Genomic DNA, 22,263 nt, shown 5'->3' with positions numbered 1-22,263 from the left:
CTTCTTCCGAAGGAGAAGTGTATCGAGAGATGCAGAGCTCTTCTCCCTCATATCCAGTGACAGGACATAAGTGAATGGTTCAAAGCTGCACCACGGGAGGTTCAGGTTTGATATTAGGAAGCATTTGTTTATTGAGAAGGTGACCAAAACACTGGAACAGGCTTCCTAGGGAATGGGTGGTCAATGGTGGTCAATGATCAAAGGGTGGTCAATGCCCCAAACCTCTCTGGGTTTATGAGGCATTTGGATAATACCCTTAATAATATGCTTTAACTTTTGGTCAGCTGTGAAGCAATTGGGCAGTTGGACTAGATGATCATTGCAGGTCCCTTCCAACTGAAATAGTCTATTCTCTACTATTCTATGCTATGCTGTGCTATGCTATACAATGATATGCTAATTTCCATTCAATTCCCCTCTATCCCTACACCATTAGTGCTGCTATAATTCAAGGCAATGCCAAGGAGACAGCCCAACCGGCCCCCTCTTATGGGTCAAAGGAAGATCTTGTGGTGCATTTTGCTGCTGTCCCCTGCTCTCCTCAATCCCACTCTCTATGTTGTTGATGAAGATTTCTGTCCTGGTTAAAGCCTTACCCATGACAATATTATACAGTACCGATTTCTTACACTTGCAGGTCGAGAGCTCTTGCGCTCTGTGGAAAGCAGCCTTAAAGATCTGCTGGCTCTGCCCTGCTCCCTTGTCCCCAAGGGCAGTTTCCCAGGGGGTCCCACTGACTAACTCCTTGAATAGCTGGAAGTTTGCTTTCCTGAAATGCAGGGTCCCAACTTTTCTCTTTCCTGACCCGTATCCCTCAGGACTACAAACTCCACCAGTGCGTGATCACTGCAGCCCAGGCTGCCTCCCAGCTGGACATCTCCGATTACCTACCTTGTGTTGCTGATCAACAGGTCCAATATCACATCCCCTCTGGGAGGGCTATGAAGGGCATAAGAAGTTTTCCTCCTTAAAAAACACCTAAAATGACCCCCTTGGGAAAGCTCAGCAGTGTGTTCAGGCCCTGCAATGCAGGAAACAGCCTCCCCTTCTCACAGGGTAAAAACTGTAATAAGCCATCAAGTTATGAACTGCAGCAGACAGCCAGACCCTCGAGCTGGAATGACCCGAAATCCAGCTTGTTTACACCAGCAGGTGCTGGTTCCTTGTCACCTCAGGAAGAGAGACACCCTGATTCTCTAAGATGTCATTGCCAACTCTGTATATTACAGCTCATAGTGTTGGAAGAGATTAGCATAGATAATCCTACATCCCTTTAGATGGGCACAACTCTCAGCAGACTAGCTTTGCCCAGGACTCAGGCCACACACAGCATGCCGTGCAGACCCTGGTGACAAGAAAGAAAGAGTGCCCCTGTTCCACGCATTCAAGCCATTGTAGGACTTTCCTGCAAGACAACAATTCTATTCACCATTTCTAGTGACACAGTTAAAGAAGTTTGCATGTGGACTTCTTGCTCGCAGGTGGCTTTGTCGCCAGTAGCAACTGGGAGCTGCTTGTGAGCTCCCTGTTTGTAAACTTCAAGTAGCTCCAGGGGAGGTTTAGATTGGATATTAGAAACATTTCTTCAGCAAAAGGATTGTCAAGCACTGGCACAGGCTGCCCAGTAAAGTATTGAGTCACTATCCCTGGACATGGACCTCACAGGCATGGTTTTCTATAGTGTAAGGTTAACAGTTGGACCCGATGATCTCGAGGATCTTTTCCAACCCAAATGATTTTATGATTCTACTCAGGTTAACTGGATTAGGGATCATTCTCCCCTCAATATACAGACATCTTCTGGTCAGCATTACTACTCCAGCCTGACCTCAGGAATTACCTTTTTATGAGGCCTTGCAGAAGGGATGGCTGGAGTCCTCTGCATTTCCAGAAAGCAGAGCTCTCCCTGCTAGCAATTTTTGCTCACCAAATGCCCACCTCCTTGTGCTCCCCTAAATATTTTCCAAAGGAACATGAATGCTTTCTTTGGGCCTTCCATCTCCTGAAACTCCTACACCTGTAGTGTCAAAACCACTTTGTGCTCCAACACCTCATATTTTTCATCTGCACCTGGAGCTGCCAGGAGACTTGGAAAGCTCATTCCCCCACCCCTCTGCTTTGCAGAAGCATTTGCACATCCAGGTCCCCCCTTAGGGTAGGGGCTGGTTTTCCCCGACTTTGATCCAACTGGACCCTGTTGCAGCCAGAATCTCAGTGCTCAGAAGACAAGCAGAGGCCTGCCAGCAATTCCCTGCTCCCCACCATTTCCCTGAATGCTCTGTCTGCTGCGGCTTCAAACTGAAGAAATGTACCCACTCACCCTTATCTCAGCCAAGGGATGAAATGAGGAAAAAAATCCTGGCCTTTAAGAATTTGACAGAGAATTTGACCAGCAAGAACAGCTCTACAAGGACTATGTCTCCACACAAGGCATTTGTCTGTCCTCTTTATTTCACTTTTACACACAAGGGTATCTCAGTTTACAACGGTACACTTCACAACTGCAGGCCAACACAGCGTGAGCGTCTCCAAATATTCCGTGCCACACTGCCTTTATACATGGGGTGACAGTCGTTCTTAAGAGGAATAGGTAAGACTAGGCTCAAACACAGTTCCCAGAGTCGAAGGAGAAAGGGCAAAAAGAAGAATGCAAATGCTTTAACACAAACCCAAAAATTCATATCAGGACAGCTTTCCTCTCCCCTCAACAAGCCTCCGGATTCTGGAAAAACAATCACAAGACCAAAAGCAAAATCCGTTTCTGAAATTCATCTCGATTCTCCCTTCACAAAATAGTCTTTGAAATCACTTGTGGACTTTCCTAACAATCTACCCAAAACCAATGAACATGTTATCTCATCTCCCTACAGTTACAGCCTATGCGAACACCGTTAGTGCTGCTTTATGTCCAAGGCAATCCCAAGGAGACAGCCCACCCGACCCCCTCTTAAAAGACAGAGGAAGATCTTGTTGTGCGTTTTGTTGCTCTTCCCGAGAGAAGAGGAGACTGCTGTACTCAAAGAGTCAAAATACCCTTCTTGCCTGATGAGCTGGAATTACAGGCATCACAGCAGCTGGATGTGCACAACTCCCTGCTTCACCGGGCAGCCTTTGTGCAGCAAGTGCAGGCACAACAGGCCTGTACAGACAGACATAGCGACCAGAAGGCAAAACAGACTGAGCCCACACATCACAGACAGACACATCCAGAACGCAGAGAAGAAAGAGCCTCGTGCTTGCACCGCATTGTAACACAGCCCTCACAACTGCCTTGTTTCCTGACCCACCAGGAGGGTAACGCGCATTTCAGCGAGCGTGTGATTTGTCTGCCCGACCGTGCCATTTCACTACAGCACAGAATAAGAAGATCACAGTCTTGCCTCACAGGAAGTAAGACGAGAACTTAGGCGGGTGCCTGGAACTAGTTTCACTCTCGAAGCATTTCAGAAATTGTTGTAAAAGAGCAGAAACATATTGTTGCCTGGCTGAGGAGACTATAGTTTGTTGGGTTTTTTTTTTTGTTTGGGTTTTTTTGTTTTTTTTTTTAGGGGGGAATCAACCTTTCTCTCGACTAAGAATTTCAGGAAAGTCCGAGATACTGCTTGCAAATACATATTTACTCTGGAGGATCCATTGCCACACGCTGTAGCTGGGATCCTTTCCTATCACAAGGCATGAAGCCTCTGTCTCTGCTGACTCCACACTAGTTAAAGGAAAGACTATTGAACTGTTCCCCAGAGAGCATCCCTGCATTCTCTGCTGCCGTGTTCTCCACAGCTACAGGGCCACGGGGAAAATCCTGTTCATCCTCGGTGCCCCCCATCATGGCACACTGCTGTGGTGGCAGGCTGGGGAGGATGGGCTTCAGGAACTTGAACTCGCTGTTGCCCGACCCCGTTGTGAGGCTGATCTCGTAGCAATAGGCGTGGGGCAGGGTCCCCGCAGTGGCTGCATCAGCCAGGTCGCTCTGCAGGTTACCGGGGCCATAAAGCACGTGCCCACCCTTCAGCGCCTTGCTCTTGCACACCTTGCAAGTGACAAAGGCTGCTGTGGACACGAGGAAGAGCAGTGAGATGAGGACCAATGAAATGATTAAATAGGTAGTCAGGGAGCCACCCTCATCTTCTGTGGCCAGGCTGCTGTGTGGTAGACGCATGTCTGAGAAGTCATTGAGCAGGAGTGCGCTCAGTGCTGCAGTGGCTGACAGCGAGGGCCGCCCGTTGTCTCGCACCAGGACGACGAGCTTCTGCTTCACGGCGTCTCTCTCTGTCACTGGCCTCCTCAGCCTCACCTCCCCGCTTTGGGCACCCACTGCAAACAGCCCGGGGTCAGTGGCCCTCAGCAGGTGGTACGAAAGCCACGAGTTCTGTCCTGAGTCGGCATCAACGGCCACCACTTTGGAGATGAGGTACCCCGCCTCAGCCGATGTGGGCACCAGCTCGCTGGACGGTGGGCTGCTGTCCTGCGCTGGGTGCAGCACCAACGGCGCATTGTCGTTCTCATCCACCACAACAAGGCGCAGGGTGACGTTGGCACTAAGAGGGGGAGACCCCGCATCGGAGGCACTCACCAAGACCTCAATCTGCCTCACCTGCTCGTAGTCCAGGGACCGCAGCACAAAGACGTGCCCGTTCTCAGAGTTCACGGAGATGCAGGAGCAGGGAGGCCGCTCCGTGGGGTGGGATGGTGCCAGCGAATAGGTCACCTTGGCATTGGGCCCCACATCAGCATCCCTGGCACTGACGGCTCCAACGAGCACTGTGGGGACATTGTTCTCACGCACATGCATGGTGTACGATGTCTGGTTGAAGACAGGTGCATTGTCGTTGACATCGGAGATGTCCACCGTGAAGGTCTGGGTGGTCGTGAGAGGAGGTGTCCCCGCATCTGCTGCTATGACAGTCAGGATGTACTGAGCCGTCTCCTCACGGTCCAGCGCGCTCACAGTCACCAGCTCATAGTAATTCTTGTAGGCCGGCCGCAGGGAGAACAAGAACTGGTCCTCAAGGGCACAGGAGAGCTTCCCGTTGGCACCAGCATCCCGGTCCCTGACAGTAAAGAGGGCGACCACTGTCCCAGGTGATGCGTTCTCGGGGAGGGGGCTGCTGAAGGAACTGACCACCAGCTCTGGTGCATTGTCATTCACATCCACCACCTCCACCAACACCTTGCAGATTGCTGAGAGGCCCCCACCGTCCGTGGCCCGCACGCTGAGCTCGTGGGTCTCTGCTGCCTCAAAGTCCAGAGGCTTTGTGAGTTTAATTTCACCACTCGTGGGGTCAATCACGAATGCTGAGCTGCTCTGGCCCACTGCTTGGCTGAACTGATAGACAATGTCCCCATTAGGTCCCACGTCCAGATCAGTTGCCACCACACGGAGAACCACAGAGCCCTCTGGGGCGTTTTCCAAAACATGCCCAATATACCGCTCCTGAGTGAAGACGGGCGCATTGTCATTTACATCTAGAACGTCAACGTGGATCTGGGTGGTCCCGCTCCTGGGTGGAGAGCCTCCATCAACAGCAATGAGACTAAAACTCAATTCCTCCTGCTCCTCTCTATCTAGTGGCTTTTCCAGGACCAGATTCACATATTTGTCACCCTCACTCCGGCTCCCAAAGGAGACAGTAAAGTACTCGTTGTCGGGAGCGATTCTGTACGCCTGGATGCTATTGCTGCCAACATCCAGGTCCCGAGCCCCCTCCAGCGGGAAACGAGAGCCCGGGTTGCTCGTCTCCGGGATCTTAAAAGTGACTTGTTCCTCCGGGAAAACGGGCGAGTGGTCGTTGATGTCCTCCACCGCCACCTCGACCCGAAAGAACTGCAGCGGCTCTGCCAGCAGCAGCTCGAAGGGCAGCGTGCACGTCGCGGACTGCCCGCACAGCTCCTCCCGGTCCAGCCTCTGCGCCACGACGAGGCGGCCGGTGCCGCGGTCTAAGCGCAAGGGCTGCCGGCCGTCCTCCGAGGCGAGGCGGGCGCGGCGAGCCGAGAGCTGCGCCGGGGCCAGCCCCGCGTCCTCCGCCACGTTGGCCACCACGGAGCCGCTCTCGCCCTCCTCGGCTACGGAGTAGCGGAGGGGCTCGGGGCGCGCGTGCGGCAGGGAGAGGAGAGCAGAGAGACAAAGCACTTGCCTTGCGATCGCCATGGCGGGCCGGCGGACAGCCTCCGTCTCGCGCCTCGGCCGCGCAGTCCTCCGCGGGAAGCAGCGGCGCCCGGCAGCAGCGCGGCGGGGCGGCGGGCGGGCGCCCTCCCTCTCGCCGACTCCGGCTGGCGGGGCGCAGCGCGGCCGCCCTGGCCCGGCAGCGGCTGGCACGGGGCACCGCTCGCCGCCGACCGCCGCCACCGCCGCTGCTGCCCGGCTCGGCTCGGCTCGGCTCGGCTCGGCTCGGCTCGGCTCGGCGGGGCTGGGCTGCGCTGGGCAGGGCCGGGCCGGGCTCGGCCGCCTCCCTCCGCAGCCGCTCGGCGTCGCCTTGGCCGGCAGCACCACCCTGCGGCCCGCAGCGGGACTGCGCCCGCCGCCGCCCGCTGCCCGCGCTGCCACACCGACCCGTGCGCGACAGCTTTTCCTCTCTCCTGGCATCACGCCGTTGACTCCTGAAAACGTGTGGCTTACAGCAAACATCGCATTCCTCTATAGATCATCACCGGTAATGAAAAGAAGCGAAACCCGAAAGCTTCGTTACCCCCTATCTTCTACAGTGCCTTAAGGTTACGTCCTGATACTCAAAAATATTGACATGCTCATTTCAACTTTAAGTTGCCCAGAAAAAAAAAAAACAAAAAGAAAAACAAAAATACATTGCTCAAAGCTTACTCTTGACACTATGGAGAACCAGTAAACTCCCGGTCGGTTATGGAAAGAGTGACAATGTCAGCCGTTTCGAGTGGAATCAGTTTCTGCTTGGTCATAATAAGGAAATCCTTTGCAAGCACAGCTTAACTTTCTTAATAAGTTTCTACCTTGCTATTGAACAGACTGCAGAAAATTAAGACGTGATTACAGACCCCTCTCCATAAGAAAAAAAAAAAAAAACAATGCACAGAAAAAGTGATGTAGGAAGAAGTCATCTTGAAGATCTGCTTCCACTTTTCAGTGTTTCCCTGAACATCTAGAAGCAGTAGCACTCTCACAGTCATACACCAAGTCTCGATGTAATCAACATGCAACACAGACCTCCTCCTCCATCCGTATCACAATTACAAAATACCTACAAGAATAAAGGACTGCTCAAGAGGAGAGCGGTTTGCTGTCTCACAGAGAATGCTTGAACCTCCTCGGTAATTTTTTGGTGCGTGTTTCTCTCTCCGTTCTCTTTTCCCTGTGAGGACGTCAGCCGGTGAGGACAGACAGGCTTGTCTTTCTCCTCACTTACTGGTGGGTGAGCCAAGGGTTTGGATCGGAATTGTCACGTAGCTCCATCCCCCTGTTTGCAGGGCAAGCTGCTTCCGCACGTCTGGGAGCCGTGTCTTCGGAGAGGGAAGCTCTGCCCTGCAAAGAACAGAGAGCCGAGGGTCGCCTTTGAAGGGAAGCAGCAGCGGCGAGAAGCTTAGGGGTCTGAGACCACTGCGCGTGTGACGCCACTCTGCTCTACCCAGAGCCAAAGAGGAGGCTGGACCGGGCGGTGGGTCTCTGACCTGGACGGGGACAATCGAAAGCTGGGAACCAGCCTCCACTGCGGACATCACAAAGGAAGGCACAGGGAGGCTGCGCTATAAGGCCTCGATATCCAAATTACCCAGACCAATGTTCTTCATGCAAACCACAAAAACAGAAGGGAATTTAAGGGCCGAGGTCCCCAGCTCCGTGCCCTCCAGCAGCATGTAGGACACTGAGTTCAGCACTGCCGCCGCCCTGCGGAAAGGCACATGGCAGCGCCGAGGACCAGCTCCTAACAGCACTGCAGGGGACACCGTCAGTGATGTGACACCCCTCTGCACCGTCGTCCCCGCAGTCCCTGTTTACACGGGACGGGACCACTACGTTGCCGGGGCTGCCGCCTCCGGGAGGACGTGTCCCTAGGGGCGGGGTCGTTCCTGCTCTGGGTCCCTACGGGCTCTGCACGGTGCGGGGACAGGACCGGCTGCGTGGCGCGCACATCTATAGCCCTACTTCCCGTCTTCTCACGGGCCAAAGATCTGAGCTAAGGCGAATGAGAGGGCGCCGTTATTCAGCGCTTCGGGATCAGCTCAGCCGTGCCGGGTCCTCCCGAGAGGACCCCGCCAGTGGCTCTGAGACCCCTTCTACCCTCCCCTCCCGCCTGCGGCTCCACCACCACCACCGCCGCCACGTCGGTAGTCCTTACTGCCAGGGGAGAACCGCCTCACGCCGCGCTGCTCCCTCCCCGCTCCCCCCATCGCCTCGGCCCGGGCAGGTCCCTCACCTGTGCAGCCCAGTCGCCTTCTTCGCCCACGTTGGCCGCCTCCTGCGAGCACACCGAGCTCCGCTGGTCGCCCGGGCCGGGGGGCAGCCCGGCGGGGAGGCAGGGCAAGAGGGGCCTGAGGAACCGGAACTCGCTGTTGACGGTGCCGGCGGCGAAGCAGACGTCGTAGACGTAGCTGCGGGGCAGGGAGCCCGCGTTGCTCTCCGTGGCAGCCCTCGGGAACGTGGGCAAGGGCTCCGCCTCGCTCCGCCTGGCCCGCCGCACCTTCGCCACCACGGTGGCCACCGCGGTGGCCACGAACAGCGCCGACACGCACGCCAGGCAGGCGATGAGGGAGAGGGTCAGCGGCCCGTCGGGCTCGGCGGCCGGCGCCTCCTCGCTCCCCCGCAGATGGGCGTCGGAGAAGCCGTCGACCAGCGCGATGCCGAGGGTGGCGGTGGCGGAGCGCGGCGGCTGCCCGCGGTCCCGCACCAGCACGACGAGCCGCTGCCGGGGCGCGTCGCGCTCCGCCACGGCCCGCGCCGTGCGCACCTCGCCGCTGTGCAGCCCCACGCGGAACAGCCCCGGCTCCGTCGCCTTGGCCAGCTCGTACGACAGCCACGCGTTCTGACCCGCGTCCGCGTCCACCGCCACCACCTTGGCCACCAGGTAGCCCGCCCGCGCCCAGCGCGGCACCAGCTCGCCCGCCGCCGCGCTGCTCTCGGCGGGCGGGTGCAGCACGACGGGCGCGTTGTCGTTCTCGTCCCGCACCACCACGCGTAGCACCGCCTGGGCGCTGAGCGGCGGCGAGCCGCCGTCGGCGGCGCGCACCGCCACCTCGAAGGCGCGCACCTCCTCGAAGTCCAGCGGCCGGAGGACGTAGACGTCGCCGTTTTCAGAGCTGACCGACACGTCGGGCTGCTCCTTGCCCTCCTGCCGCACCAGCGCGTAGTTTACGCGCGCGTTTTTGCCCGCGTCGGCGTCCGTGGCGTTCACGCTGCCGATGCGCAGCATGGGGCTGTTGTTCTCCGTGACCCACAGCGTGTAAACCTCCTGGGTGAACTCGGGGGCGTTGTCGTTCACGTCCGAGATCTGCACCAAGAGGCTTTCCCGAGAGCTCAGCCGCGTCGCGCCCCAGTCCAGGGCCGTGATGCTGATGTTGTACTCCGCCGTCCTCTCCCTGTCCAGCGCCGCGCTTGTCCTCAGCTCGTAGTAATTGTCAAAAGCGGGGCTGAGACTGAAGGGCAAGTCCCCGTCGATCACGCACTCCGTCCTGCCGTTGTCCCCGGAGTCCCGGTCCCGCACACTGAACAGGGCCACCACGGTGCGCGGCGGCGCGTCCTCGGGAATGGAGGCGCTGAGGGAGGTGAGCGCTATCTCGGGGGCGTTATCGTTCACGTCCAGGACCTCCACCTGCACTTTGCAATGCGCAGACAGCCCCCCGCCGTCCGTGGCTTTCACCACCATCATGTGGCTTTTCTCTTCCTCGAAGTCCAGGTTGCCCGCGACCCGTACCTCCCCGGTGGTGGGGTTCAGCTCGAAGAGCTGCCGGGACCGCTCCGATGTCTGGGTGAAGGCGTACCGCACTTGCCCGTTGGACCCTTCGTCGGGATCCGCGGCCGCCACTCTCACCACCAGCTGCTCCGGGGGGCTGTTCTCGGCCAGGCGCACCTCGTACACCTCCCGACTGAAGATCGGGGTGTTGTCATTGGCATCCAGCACCACGATCCGGATCTGAGCCGTGCCCGACCTGGGTGGCGAGCCCCCGTCGGTGGCGGTGAGGGGTAAATTCAGCTCCGGCTGCTCTTCACGGTCCAGCTGCCGCTCTAGCACGAGCTCCGCGTATTTTACTCCATCTTTCCCTGTTCCGAAAGCGAGGGAGAAATATGAATTGGATCCGAGGCTGTAGTTCTGCAAGCCGTTGCTGCCCACGTCCTTGTCCCGGGCGCTTTCCAGAGGAAAACGGGACCCGAGAAGTGTCGTTTCGGGAATCTCTAAAACCATCTCTTTCTCCGGGAACACGGGGGAGTTGTCGTTCACGTCACGAACCTCCACCTCCCCTCGGATCAGCTGCACCGGATTCTCAAATAATATCTTAAAAAAGAGGGTGCAGGTATCGCTCTGCGGACAGATCTCCTCTCGGTCCAGCGACTCCTTGGCCGTCAGGACTCCCGTGTTTTGGTTGAGGCGAAAACGCTGCTCGTTCCCCTCGGACACAACGCGGGCCTTGCGAGCTGCCAGCTGCTCCGGAGCAACCCCCAGGTCCTTTGCAATATTGGCGACAAAGGAGTCCCTCTCCATTTCCTCCGCCAGAGAATAGCGGAGGGTTTCGGCCCCGCTCTGACACGCGCAAACGCCCAGAATAAACAAGATCACTTGCCTCTTGCTGACACCGCTCCGGCTCCCACTCGCCATTCCTCTCCAGAAAAGCCATCCACCGTCCTCCGTGGTTCCCAGCATTTTAAAGCAGCGTCCGAGGCAGAGCGGTGCTGGTCAGGAACCCCGGGCTAAGGGGGTCCGAAAGCCCCCGAGCACCCCGACTGCGCGCCCCGCCGCCCTTCCCGAGCAGCTCACACGCCTTTATTTTTTTTTTCCTCTCTCTCCCGGTGCCGGCAAACCCGGGGCGGGCAGACGAACCTGCCGCTCCGTGGCCAACACCCCCACCCAGCGTCGCAAGGGGGAATAGTTCTTCTGGCTTCTCCTTCGGGCCAGGGCTGCCGGTTTGGAGGGTGCTGCTTGAATCTGCGCTCCCCGTGCAAACCCAAGCCGATGGCCGCAGGGGAAATGCTCTCCTCGCTTGGACGCGGGCTCCCCCGCCGCATCCAGAGCGCTGCTCTGCGCATCGCTTCCCAGCTCCCAACCGTCACGTCTTCATACAGAGCCTTCGGGTTTCCTCCGTGGCGTGCAGGCGCTGCAAGATCTGCCACTTCCACAGGCTGCGTTCCGGGATTTGCCTTCTCTTCTCTGCTTGTTAATCAGCACAATTAGCAAGTGGGGCGGACCAGAGAAGCACCGCTCTTGACAATGGGAGCTGGTGCCAGGGAAAGGTCCTGATACCAAATGCTTCACCATCATTGCCGGCAGCTGCCCCCCGTCCTGCCCCGCTCACCGCTGCCCAGAGCCCGCGGGCGGGCGGGCGCGCTCGGCTCCCGGGAGGCCGCCCCCCGCCCTTGGACAAACAGGGCAGCAGGACGAGCCCCAGGCCTTTCCCGCGGCCCCGAGGGGCGGAGGCTGGTCATTTTCCCAACTTTGTCTGATTCCATCCTCAGGAAAAGTCCCTTGAAAAGACTCATGGAGTTTCCTTACAGTTCACACAAAGACAATGAACATGTTTTCACAACTCTGTCCAGTTACAGCTTATTAGCAGGCAATTCCACTTTGTCATGAAAGTAGAGCAATCAGGGCAGAAGACCAGCTTGGCTGAACTGGCAACTCTTCGCGGAGCTCAAGAGGAAAAAGAAATTGTATGATCTCTGGGAGCAAGGTCAGGCTTTGCAGCAATATTACAGAGCAGGGACGAGACTCCAAAAGCCAAAGCTCTACTACAGCTGAAATTGCCCTGTGGTGTGTCAACAAGAAAGTTAATTTAAGTATGTTAATAGCAAGAAGAGGTCTAAAGAAAACATTAGACTGGTACTTGTTGACGATGGTCACCTGACTAATAGGGATGAAGAAGAAGTGGAGGCATTCAGTGCTTTCCTTGTCTCGCTCTTTAATAATACTGGTAGACCTTGGGCTACCTGGTGCCCTGAGTCGGAGGACCACGAGTGTAGGAATAGTGCATTTGTGGACCCTGAAATTGTACGAGATCAGCCATATCAGCTGGATGTTCACAATTCCATGGGGCCTGATGGGATTCATAGAATGATAGAATGGTTTGGGTTGGAACGGAACTCAAAGATCAACTACTTCCAACCCCCTGCCCTCGCCTGGCTAAACCTGCCATCGCTCGGCTTCCAACCATGATTCCTAATCCTATCACTGCAGGCCCTTGTAAGAAGTCCCTCCCCGGCCTTCTTGTAGGCCCCTTCAGGTACTGGGAGGCCGCTAAGAGGTGTCCAAGGAGCCTTCTCTTACCAGGTTGAACAAGCCCAACTCTCTCAGTCTGTCCTCATAGGAAAGGTGTTCCAACCCTCTGACCATCTTGGAAGCCCTCCTCTGGACTCTCTCCAACAGCTCCATGTCCTTCTTGTGTTGGGGGCACCAGAGCTGGATGCAGTATTTCAAGGTGGGTTTTCACGAGGGCAGAGTAGAGGGGCAGAGTCGCCTCCCTCGACCTGCTGGCCACACTTCTCTTGATGCAGCCCAGGATACAGTTGGCTTTTTGGGCTGCAAGCGCACCCTGTTGGCTCAGGTTCATCCTGTCACCCACCAGCACCCCCAAGTCCTTCTCCCCAGGACTGCTCTCAATCCACTCATCGCCCAGCCTGTAATTCTGCTTGGGATTGTCTTGACCCAGGAGCAGGACCTTGCACTTGGCCTTGTTAAACTTCATGAGGTTGGCCTGGGCCCACCTCTCCAGTCTGCCCAGGTCCGCCCAGGTCCCTCTGGATGGCATCCCTTCCCTCCAGCATGCTGACCTCACCATCCAACTTGGTGTCGTCGGAAAAGATGCTGAGGGTGCACTTGATGCCACTGTCCATGCCACTGACAAACGTGTTAAATAGCACCGGTCCCACTACCGATCCCTGAGGAACACTGCTTGTCACTGGTCTCCACGCAGACATTGAGCCATTGATCAAAACTCTTCGAGTGCGACCTTCCAGCCACTTTCTTATCCACAAAGTGGTCCATCTCTCAAATCCATGTCTTTCCCATTTGGAGAACAGGAAGTCGTGAGGGACAGTGCCAAAGGCGTAGCACAAGTCCAGATAGATGACATTATTTGCTCTTCCCTTGTTGATTGATTCTGGAACTCCATCACAAAAGGCCACCAGATTTCTCAGGCAGGATTTTCCCTTGGTGAAGCCATGCTGGCTGCCACCAATCACCTCCACATTTTCCAGGTGCCATAGCAGAGCCTTCAGGAGGATCTGCTCCATGATCTTGCCAGCCACAGATGTGACAAGATGCCCAGGTCTTCTTTTTTTCCCTTTTTGAAAATGGGGTGTGATGTTTCCCCTTTTCCAGTCTTTGGGCACTTCACCAGACTGCCATGACTTCTCAAATATGATGGACCGTGGCCTAGCAACTTAGTCTGCTAGGTCTCTCTTGACCCGGGGATGGATATCATCAGGTCCCACGGACTTGTACACCTTCACGTTCTTTACATAGCCATGAACCTGCACTTCACTTATAGTGGGTGAGTATTCCTTCTCCCAGTCCCCACTTTTGGCTTCTTCAATTCATCTGGATTCATCCCAGAGTACTGAAGGATCTGGCAGATGTCATGGCAGGACTCTCTTGGTCACCTACCAAAGGTCTTGGGACTCTGGGGAGGTCCCTGCTGACTGGAAGTTAGCCAATGTTCTTCCAATTTACAAAGAAGGGCGTGAGGGAAGATCCAGGAAACCACAGACCAGTTAGTCCACCTTCAGTTCCTGGAGAAATTATGGAGAAGATCATCCTGGGTACTACTGAAAGGCATTTCAAGAACAATGCAATCATCAGGCACAGTCAACACGGAAAGCAAACAGGACAGGGAAGAGTCCTGTTTAACTAATTTGATATCCTTCTGTGATGAGGTCACCCACCTCATGGATGACGGGATGGCAGTTAATGTAGTTTTTCTGGAGTATGATACTGTCCCTCAGAGGATCCTTCCGCACACTTTGTCCAACTGTGAGATGAGCAGCTTCATGGAGAGCCGGGTAAAGAACTGGCTGAAGGGCAGAGCTCAAAGGGTTGTAGTGATGGGGGGCTACATGGGGCTGGTAAATGGTCACCAGTGGTGTTCCTGAGCATTCAATTCTAAAGCCTATTCCCTTCAACATTTTAATCAATGACCTGGATACAGGAGGTGAATGCACCATTAGTAGTTTGGCTGACGATACCAAACTGGGAGGTGCTGTTGACCGCCTTGAGGGACAAGAGGACATGCAGAGGGATCTAGATAGATTGGAGCACTGGGTAATCATCAATGGCATGAAATTCAACAGGCTCAACAGCCAGAATCTGCACCTGGAATGGAGTAGCACCGGGCACAAGGAGAAACTGGGAGACAAGCGGCTGGAAAGCAGCCCTGCAGAAGGGGATCTGGGAGTGATCGGTCACAAAAGGCTCAACAGGAGTCAGCAGTGTGCCCTGGCAGCCAAGAGCGCAAACCGCACCCTGCAGCGCATTGAACACAGCATGAGCAGCTGCTCAAAAGTGGTGATTAACCCGCTGCATTTGGCGTTGGTGCGGCCTCATCTCGAGTCCTGTGTGCAGTTCTGGGCACCACAATTTAAGATGGATGCAAAGGTACTGGACTGCATCCAGAGGCAAGGAACAAAGTTGGTGATAGGACTGGAAGGAATGTCCTGTGGGAAGTGGCTAAGGATTTGAGTTTGTCTAGTTCGGTGAAGAGGAGGCTTGGGGCCACCTCATTGCTCTCTCGAGCTTCTTCCGAAGGAGAAGTGTATCGAGAGATGCAGAGCTCTTCTCCCTCATATCCAGTGACAGGACATAAGTGAATGGTTCAAAGCTGCACCACGGGAGGTTCAGGTTTGATATTAGGAAGCATTTGTTTATTGAGAAGGTGACCAAAACACTGGAACAGGCTTCCTAGGGAATGGGTGGTCAATGGTGGTCAATGATCAAAGGGTGGTCAATGCCCCAAACCTCTCTGGGTTTATGAGGCATTTGGATAATACCCTTAATAACATGCTTTAACTTTTGGTCAGCTGTGAAGCAATTGAGCAGTTGGACTAGATGATCATTGCAGGTCCCTTCCAACTGAAATAGTCTATTCTCTACTATTCTATGCTATGCTGTGCTATGCTATACAATGATATGCTAATTTCCATTCAATTCCCCTCTATCCCTACACCATTAGTGCTGCTATAATTCAAGGCAATGCCAAGGAGACAGCCCAACCGGCCCCCTCTTATGGGTCAAAGGAAGATCTTGTGGTGCATTTTGCTGCTGTCCCCTGCTCTCCTCAATCCCACTCTCTATGTTGTTGATGAAGATTTCTGTCCTGGTTAAAGCCTTACCCATGACAATATTATACAGTACTGATTTCTTACACTTGCAGGTCGAGAGCTCTTGCGCTCTGTGGAAAGCAGCCTTAAAGATCTGCTGGCTCTGCCCTGCTCCCTTGTCCCCAAGGGCAGTTTCCCAGGGGGTCCCACTGACTAACTCCTTGAATAGCTGGAAGTTTGCTTTCCTGAAATGCAGGGTCCCAACTTTTCTCTTTCCTGACCCGTATCCCTCAGGACTACAAACTCCACCAGTGCGTGATCACTGCAGCCCAGGCTGCCTCCCAGCTGGACATCTCCGATTACCTACCTTGTGTTGCTGATCAACAGGTCCAATATCACATCCCCTCTGGGAGGGCTATGAAGGGCATAAGAAGTTTTCCTCCTTAAAAAACACCTAAAATGACCCCCTTGGGAAAGCTCAGCAGTGTGTTCAGGCCCTGCAATGCAGGAAACAGCCTCCCCTTCTCACAGGGTAAAAACTGTAATAAGCCATCAAGTTATGAACTGCAGCAGACAGCCAGACCCTCGAGCTGGAATGACCCGAAATCCAGCTTGTTTACACCAGCAGGTGCTGGTTCCTTGTCACCTCAGGAAGAGAGACACCCTGATTCTCTAAGATGTCATTGCCAACTCTGTATATTACAGCTCATAATGTTGGAAGAGATTAGCATAGATAATCCTACATCCCTTTAGATGGGCACAACTCTCAGCAGACTAGCTTTGCCCAGGACTCAGGCCACACACAGCATGCCGTGCAGACCCTGGTGACAAGAAAGAAAGAGTGCCCCTGTTCCACGCATTCAAGCCATTGTAGGACTTTCCTGCAAGACAACAATTCTATTCACCATTTCTAGTGACACAGTTAAAGAAGTTTGCATGTGGACTTCTTGCTCGCAGGTGGCTTTGTCGCCAGTAGCAACTGGGAGCTGCTTGTGAGCTCCTTGTTTGTAAACTTCAAGTAGCTCCAGGGGAGGTTTAGATTGGATATTAGAAACATTTCTTCAGCAAAAGGATTGTCAAGCACTGGCACAGGCTGCCCAGTAAAGTATTGAGTCACTATCCCTGGACATGGACCTCACAGGCATGGTTTTCTATAGTGTAAGGTTAACAGTTGGACCTGATGATCTCGAGGATCTTTTCCAACCCAAATGATTTTATGATTCTACTCAGGTTAACTGGATTAGGGATCATTCTCCCCTCAATATACAGACATCTTCTGGTCAGCATTACTACTCCAGCCTGACCTCAGGAATTACCTTTTTATGAGGCCTTGCAGAAGGGATGGCTGGAGTCCTCTGCATTTCCAGAAAGCAGAGCTCTCCCTGCTAGCAATTTTTGCTCACCAAATGCCCACCTCCTTGTGCTCCCCTAAATATTTTCCAAAGGAACATGAATGCTTTCTTTGGGCCTTCCATCTCCTGCAACTCCTACACCTGTAGTGTCAAAACCACTTTGTGCTCCAACACCTCATATTTTTCATCTGCACCTGGAGCTGCCAGGAGACTTGGAAAGCTCATTCCCCCACCCCTCTGCTTTGCAGAAGCATTTGCACATCCAGGTCCCCTCTTAGGGTAGGGGCCGGTTTTCCCTGACTTTGATCCAACTGGACCCTGTTGCAGCCAGAATCTCAGTGCTCAGAAGACAAGCAGAGGCCTGCCAGCAATTCCCTGCTCCCCACCATTTCCCTGAATGCTCTGTCTGCTGCGGCTTCAAACTGAAGAAATGTACCCACTCACCCTTATCTCAGCCAAGGGATGAAATGAGGAAAAAAATCCTGGCCTTTAAGAATTTGACAGAGAATTTGACCAGCAAGAACAGCTCTACAAGGACTATGTCTCCACACAAGGCATTTGTCTGTCCTCTTTATTTCACTTTTACACACAAGGGTATCTCAGTTTACAACGGTACACTTCACAACTGCAGGCCAACACAGCGTGAGGGTCTCCAAATATTCCGTGCCACACTGCCTTTATACATGGGGTGACAGTCGTTCTTAAGAGGAATAGGTAAGACTAGGCTCAAACATAGTTCCCAGAGTCGAAGGAGAAAGGGCAAAAAGAAGAATGCAAATGCTTTAACACAAACCCAAAAATTCATATCAGGACAGCTTTCCTCTCCCCTCAACAAGCCTCCGGATTCTGGAAAAACAATCACAAGACCAAAAGCAAAATCTGTTTCTGAAATTCATCTCGATTCTCCCTTCACAAAATAGTCTTTGAAATCACTTGTGGACTTTCCTAACAATCTACCCAAAACCAATGAACATGTTATCTCATCTCCCTACAGTTACAGCCTATGCGAACACCGTTAGTGCTGCTTTATGTCCAAGGCAATCCCAAGGAGACAGCCCACCCGACCCCCTCTTAAAAGACAGAGGAAGATCTTGTTGTGCATTTTGTTGCTCTTCCCGAGAGAAGAGGAGACTGCTGTACTCAAAGAGTCAAAATACCCTTCTTGCCTGATGAGCTGGAATTACAGGCATCACAGCAGCTGGATGTGCACAACTCCCTGCTTCACCGGGCAGCCTTTGTGCAGCAAGTGCAGGCACAACAGGCCTGTACAGACAGACATAGCGACCAGAAGGCAAAACACACCGAGCCCACACATCACAGACAGACACATCCAGAACGCAGAGAAGAAAGAGCCTCGTGCTTGCACCACATTGTAACACAGCCCTCACAACTGCCTTGTTTCCTGACCCGGGAGGAGGGTAACGCGCATTTCAGCGAGCGTGTGATTTGTCTGCCCGACCGTGCCATTTCACTACAGCACAGAATAAGAAGATCACAGTCTTGCCTCACAGGAAGTAAGACAAGAACTTAGGCGGGTGCCTGGAACTAGTTCCACTCTCGAAGCATTTCAGAAATTGTTGTAAAAGAGCAGAAACATATTGTAGCCTGGCTGAGGAGACTATAGTTTGTTTTATTTGTTTTTTTTGGGGTTTTTTTGTTTTTTTTTTTTAGGGGGGAATCAACCTTTCTCTCGACTAAGAATTTCAGGAAAGTCCAAGATACTGCTTGCAAATACATGTTTACTCTGGAGGAACCATTGCCACATGCTGTAGCTGGGATCCTTTCCTATCACAAGGCATGAAGCCTCTGGCTCTGCTGACTCCACACTAGTTAAAGGAAAGACTATTGAACTGTTCCCCAGAGAGCATCTCTGCATTCTCTGCTGCCGTGTTCTCCACAGCTACAGGGCCATGGGGGAAATCCTGTTCATCCTCGGTGCCCCCCATCATAGTACACTGCTGTGGTGGCAGGCTGGGGAGGATGGGCTTCAGGAACTTGAACTCGCTGTTGCCCGAGCCCGTCGTGAGGCTGATCTCGTAGCAATAGGCGTGGGGCAGGGTCCCCGCAGTGGCTGCATCAGCCAGGTCACTCTGCAGGTTACCGGGGCCATAAAGCACGTGTCCACCCTTCAGCGCCTTGCTCTTGCACACCTTGCAAGTGACAAAGGCTGCTGTGGACACGAGGAAGAGCAGTGAGACGAGGACCAATGAAATGATTAAATAGGTAGTCAGGGAGCCACCCTCATCTTCTGTGGCCAGGCTGCTGTGTGGTAGACGCATGTCTGAGAAGTCATTGAGCAGGAGTGCACTCAGTGCTGCAGTGGCTGACAGCGGGGGCCGCCCGTTGTCTCGCACCAGGACGACGAGCTTCTGCTTCACGGCGTCTCTCTCTGTCACTGGCCTCCTCAGCCTCACCTCCCCGCTTTGGGCACCCACTGCAAACAGCCCGGGGTCAGTGGCCCTCAGCAGGTGGTACGAAAGCCACGAGTTCTGTCCTGAGTCGGCATCAACGGCCACCACTTTGGAGATGAGGTACCCCGCCTCAGCCGATGTGGGCACCAGCTCGCTGGATGGTGGGCTGCTGTCCTGCGCTGGGTGCAGCACCAACGGCGCATTGTCGTTCTCATCCACCACAACAAGGCGCAGGGTGACGCTGGCACTAAGAGGGGGAGACCCCGCATCGGAGGCACTCACCGAGACCTCAATCTGCCTCACCTGCTCGTAGTCCAGGGACCGCAGCACAAAGATGTGCCCGTTCTCAGAGTTGATGGAGATGCAGGAGCAGGGAGGCTGCTCCGTGGGGTGGGATGGTGCCAGCGAATAGGTCACCTTGGCATTGGGCCCCACATCAGCATCCCTGGCACTGACGGCTCCAACGAGCACTGTGGGGACATTGTTCTCACGCACGTGCATGGTGTACGATGTCTGGTTGAAGACAGGTGCATTGTCGTTGACATCGGAGATGTCCACCGTGAAGGTCTGGGTGGTCGTGAGAGGAGGTGTCCCCGCATCTGCTGCTATGACAGTCAGGATGTACTGAGCCGTCTCCTCACGGTCTAGTGTGCTCACAGTCACCAGCTCATAGTAATTCTTGTAGGCCGGCCGCAGGGAGAACAAGAACTGGTCCTCAAGGGCACAGGAGAGCTTCCCGTTGGCACCAGCATCCCGGTCCCTGACAGTAAAGAGGGCGACCACTGTCCCAGGTGATGCGTTCTCGGGGAGGGGGCTGCTGAAGGAACTGACCACCAGCTCCGGTGCATTGTCATTCACATCCACCACCTCCACCAACACCTTGCAGATTGCTGAGAGGCCCCCACCGTCCGTGGCCCGCACGCTGAGCTCGTGGGTCTCTGCTGCCTCAAAGTCCAGAGGCTTTGTGAGTTTAATTTCACCACTCGTGGGGTCAATCACAAATGCTGAGCTGCTCTGGCCCACCGCTTGGCTGAACTGATAGACAATGTCCCCATTAGGTCCCGCGTCCAGATCTGTTGCCACCACGCGGAGAACCACAGAGCCCTCTGGGGCGTTTTCCAAAACCTGCCCAACGTACAGTTTCTGTGTAAAGACGGGCGCATTGTCATTTACGTCTAGAACGTCAACGTGGATCTGGGTGGTCCCGCTCCTGGGTGGAGAGCCTCCATCCACAGCGATGAGACTGAAACTCATTTCCTCCTGCTCCTCTCTATCTAGCGGCTTTTCCAGGACCAGTTCCACCTGTTTGTCGTTCTCACTCTGACTCTCAAAGGAGACAGTAAAGTACTCGTTGTCGGGAGCGATTCTGTACGCCTGGATGCTGTTGCTGCCAACATCCAGGTCCCGAGCCCCCTCCAGCGGGAAACGAGAGCCCGGGTCGCTCCTTTCCGGGATCTTAAAAGTGACTTGTTCCTCCGGGAAAACGGGCGAGTGGTCGTTGATGTCCTCCACCGCCACCTCGACCCGAAAGAACTGCAGCGGCTCTGCCAGCAGCAGCTCGAAGGGCAGCGTGCACGTCGCGGACTGCCCGCACAGCTCCTCCCGGTCCAGCCTCTGCGCCACGACGAGGCGGCCGGTGCCGCGGTCTAAGCGCAAGGGCTGCCGGCCGTCCTCCGAGGCGAGGCGGGCGCGGCGAGCCGAGAGCTGCGCCGGGGCCAGCCCCGCGTCCTCCGCCACGTTGGCCACCACGGAGCCGCTCTCGCCCTCCTCGGCTACGGAGTAGCGGAGGGGCTCGGGGCGCGCGTGCGGCAGGGAGAGGAGAGCAGAGAGACAAAGCACTTGCCTTGCGATCGCCATGGCGGGCCGGCGGACAGCCTCCGTCTCGCGCCTCGGCCGCGCAGTCCTCCGCGGGAAGCAGCGGCGCCCGGCAGCAGCGCGGCGGGGCGGCGGGCGGGCGCCCTCCCTCTCGCCGACTCCGGCTGGCGGGGCGCAGCGCGGCCGCCCTGGCCCGGCAGCGGCTGGCACGGGGCACCGCTCGCCGCCGACCGCCGCCACCGCCGCTGCTGCCCGGCTCGGCTCGGCTCGGCTCGGCTCGGCGGGGCTGGGCTGCGCTGGGCAGGGCCGGGCCGGGCTCGGCCGCCTCCCTCCGCAGCCGCTCGGCGTCGCCTTGGCCGGCAGCACCACCCTGCGGCCCGCAGCGGGACTGCGCCCGCCGCCGCCCGCTGCCCGCGCTGCCACACCGACCCGTGCGCGACAGCTTTTCCTCTCTCCTGGCATCACGCCGTTGACTCCTAAAAACGTGTGGCTTACAGCAAACATCGCATTCCTCTATAGATCATCACCGGTAATGAAAAGAAGCGAAACCCGAAAGCTTCGTTACCTCCTATCTTCTACAGTGCCTTAAGGTTATTGTAAACGTTTTAGTCTGTAAAACGAGAAGCGGTGCTTTGAATTCTCTACGACCTGATACTCAAAAATATTGACATGCTCATTTCAACTTTAAGTTGCCCAGAAAAAAAAAAAAAAAACCAAAAACAAAAATACATTGCTCAAAGCTCACTCTTGACACTATGGAGAACCAGTAAACTCCTGGTCAGTTATGGAAAGAGTGACAATGTCAGCCGTTTCGAGTGGAATCAGTTTCTGCTTGGTCATAATAAGGAAATCCTTTGCAAGTACAGCTTAATTTTCTTAATATATTTCTGCCCTGCTATTGAACAGACTGCAGAAAATTAAGACATCATTACAGACCCCTCTGCATAAGAAAAAAAAAAAAAAACAATGCACAGAAAAAGTGATGTAGGAAGAAGTCATCTTGAAGATCTGCTTCCACTTTTCAGTGTTTCCCTGAACATCTAGGAGCAGTAGCACTCTCACAATCATACACCAAGTCTCGATGTAATCAACATGCAACACAGACTTCCTCCTCCATCCGTATCACAATTACAAAATACCTACAAGAATAAAGGACTGCTCAAGAGGAGAGCGGTTTTGCTGTCTCACAGAGAAGGCTTGCACCTCCCTGGTAATTTTTTGGTGCGTGTTTCTCTCTCCGTTCTCTTTTCCCTGTGAGGAC

At 54.8% G+C, this 22,263-nt stretch overlaps 3 protein-coding genes across 3 annotated transcripts; all 3 read right to left on the bottom strand.

Annotated features, from left to right (window-relative positions):
* Positions 1 to 3,703: 3,703 nt before the first annotated feature.
* LOC147414749 (protocadherin beta-15-like) lies at positions 3,704 to 6,145 on the bottom strand. Its single transcript, XM_086471209.1, has one exon. The coding sequence runs from the start codon at positions 6,143 to 6,145 to the stop codon at positions 3,704 to 3,706; it is 2,442 nt and encodes an 813-aa protein (XP_086327335.1).
* A 1,565-nt stretch (positions 6,146 to 7,710) lies between these two features.
* On the bottom strand, positions 7,711 to 13,003 carry LOC147414748 (protocadherin beta-16-like). Its single transcript, XM_086471208.1, has 5 exons — positions 12,875 to 13,003; positions 11,470 to 11,638; positions 8,382 to 10,849; positions 7,982 to 8,141; positions 7,711 to 7,898 (listed from the first exon to the last, which is right to left on the bottom strand). The coding sequence occupies exons 1-5, from the start codon at positions 13,001 to 13,003 to the stop codon at positions 7,711 to 7,713; spliced, it is 3,114 nt and encodes a 1,037-aa protein (XP_086327334.1).
* Positions 13,004 to 18,602: 5,599 nt separating this feature from the next.
* On the bottom strand, positions 18,603 to 21,044 carry LOC147414747 (protocadherin beta-15-like). Its single transcript, XM_086471207.1, has one exon. The coding sequence runs from the start codon at positions 21,042 to 21,044 to the stop codon at positions 18,603 to 18,605; it is 2,442 nt and encodes an 813-aa protein (XP_086327333.1).
* Positions 21,045 to 22,263: the final 1,219 nt, after the last annotated feature.

Source organism: Leptosomus discolor, chromosome 10 (assembly GCF_034619465.1).
Source record: "Leptosomus discolor isolate bLepDis1 chromosome 10, bLepDis1.hap2, whole genome shotgun sequence".
NCBI classification, from domain to species: Eukaryota; Metazoa; Chordata; class Aves; order Leptosomiformes; family Leptosomidae; genus Leptosomus; species Leptosomus discolor.
This window is presented reverse-complemented; position numbering and strand designations above follow the sequence as displayed.

Coding starts and splice junctions, on each gene's coding strand:
- LOC147414747 (XM_086471207.1), bottom strand. CDS start 21,044: ATGGCGATCGCAAGGCAAGTGCTTTGTCTCTCTGCTCTCCTCTCCCTG.
- LOC147414749 (XM_086471209.1), bottom strand. CDS start 6,145: ATGGCGATCGCAAGGCAAGTGCTTTGTCTCTCTGCTCTCCTCTCCCTG.
- LOC147414748 (XM_086471208.1), bottom strand. CDS start 13,003: ATGGACAGTGGCATCAAGTGCACCCTCAGCATCTTTTCCGACGACACC. Junction 11,639..12,874: donor GACCTGGGCAGACTGGAGAG/GTGGGCCCAGGC, acceptor AGTCTTTTCAAG/GGACTTTTCCTGAGGATGGA. Junction 7,899..7,981: donor GAGGCGGCAGCCCCGGCAAC/GTAGTGGTCCCG, acceptor TGTCCCCTGCAG/TGCTGTTAGGAGCTGGTCCT.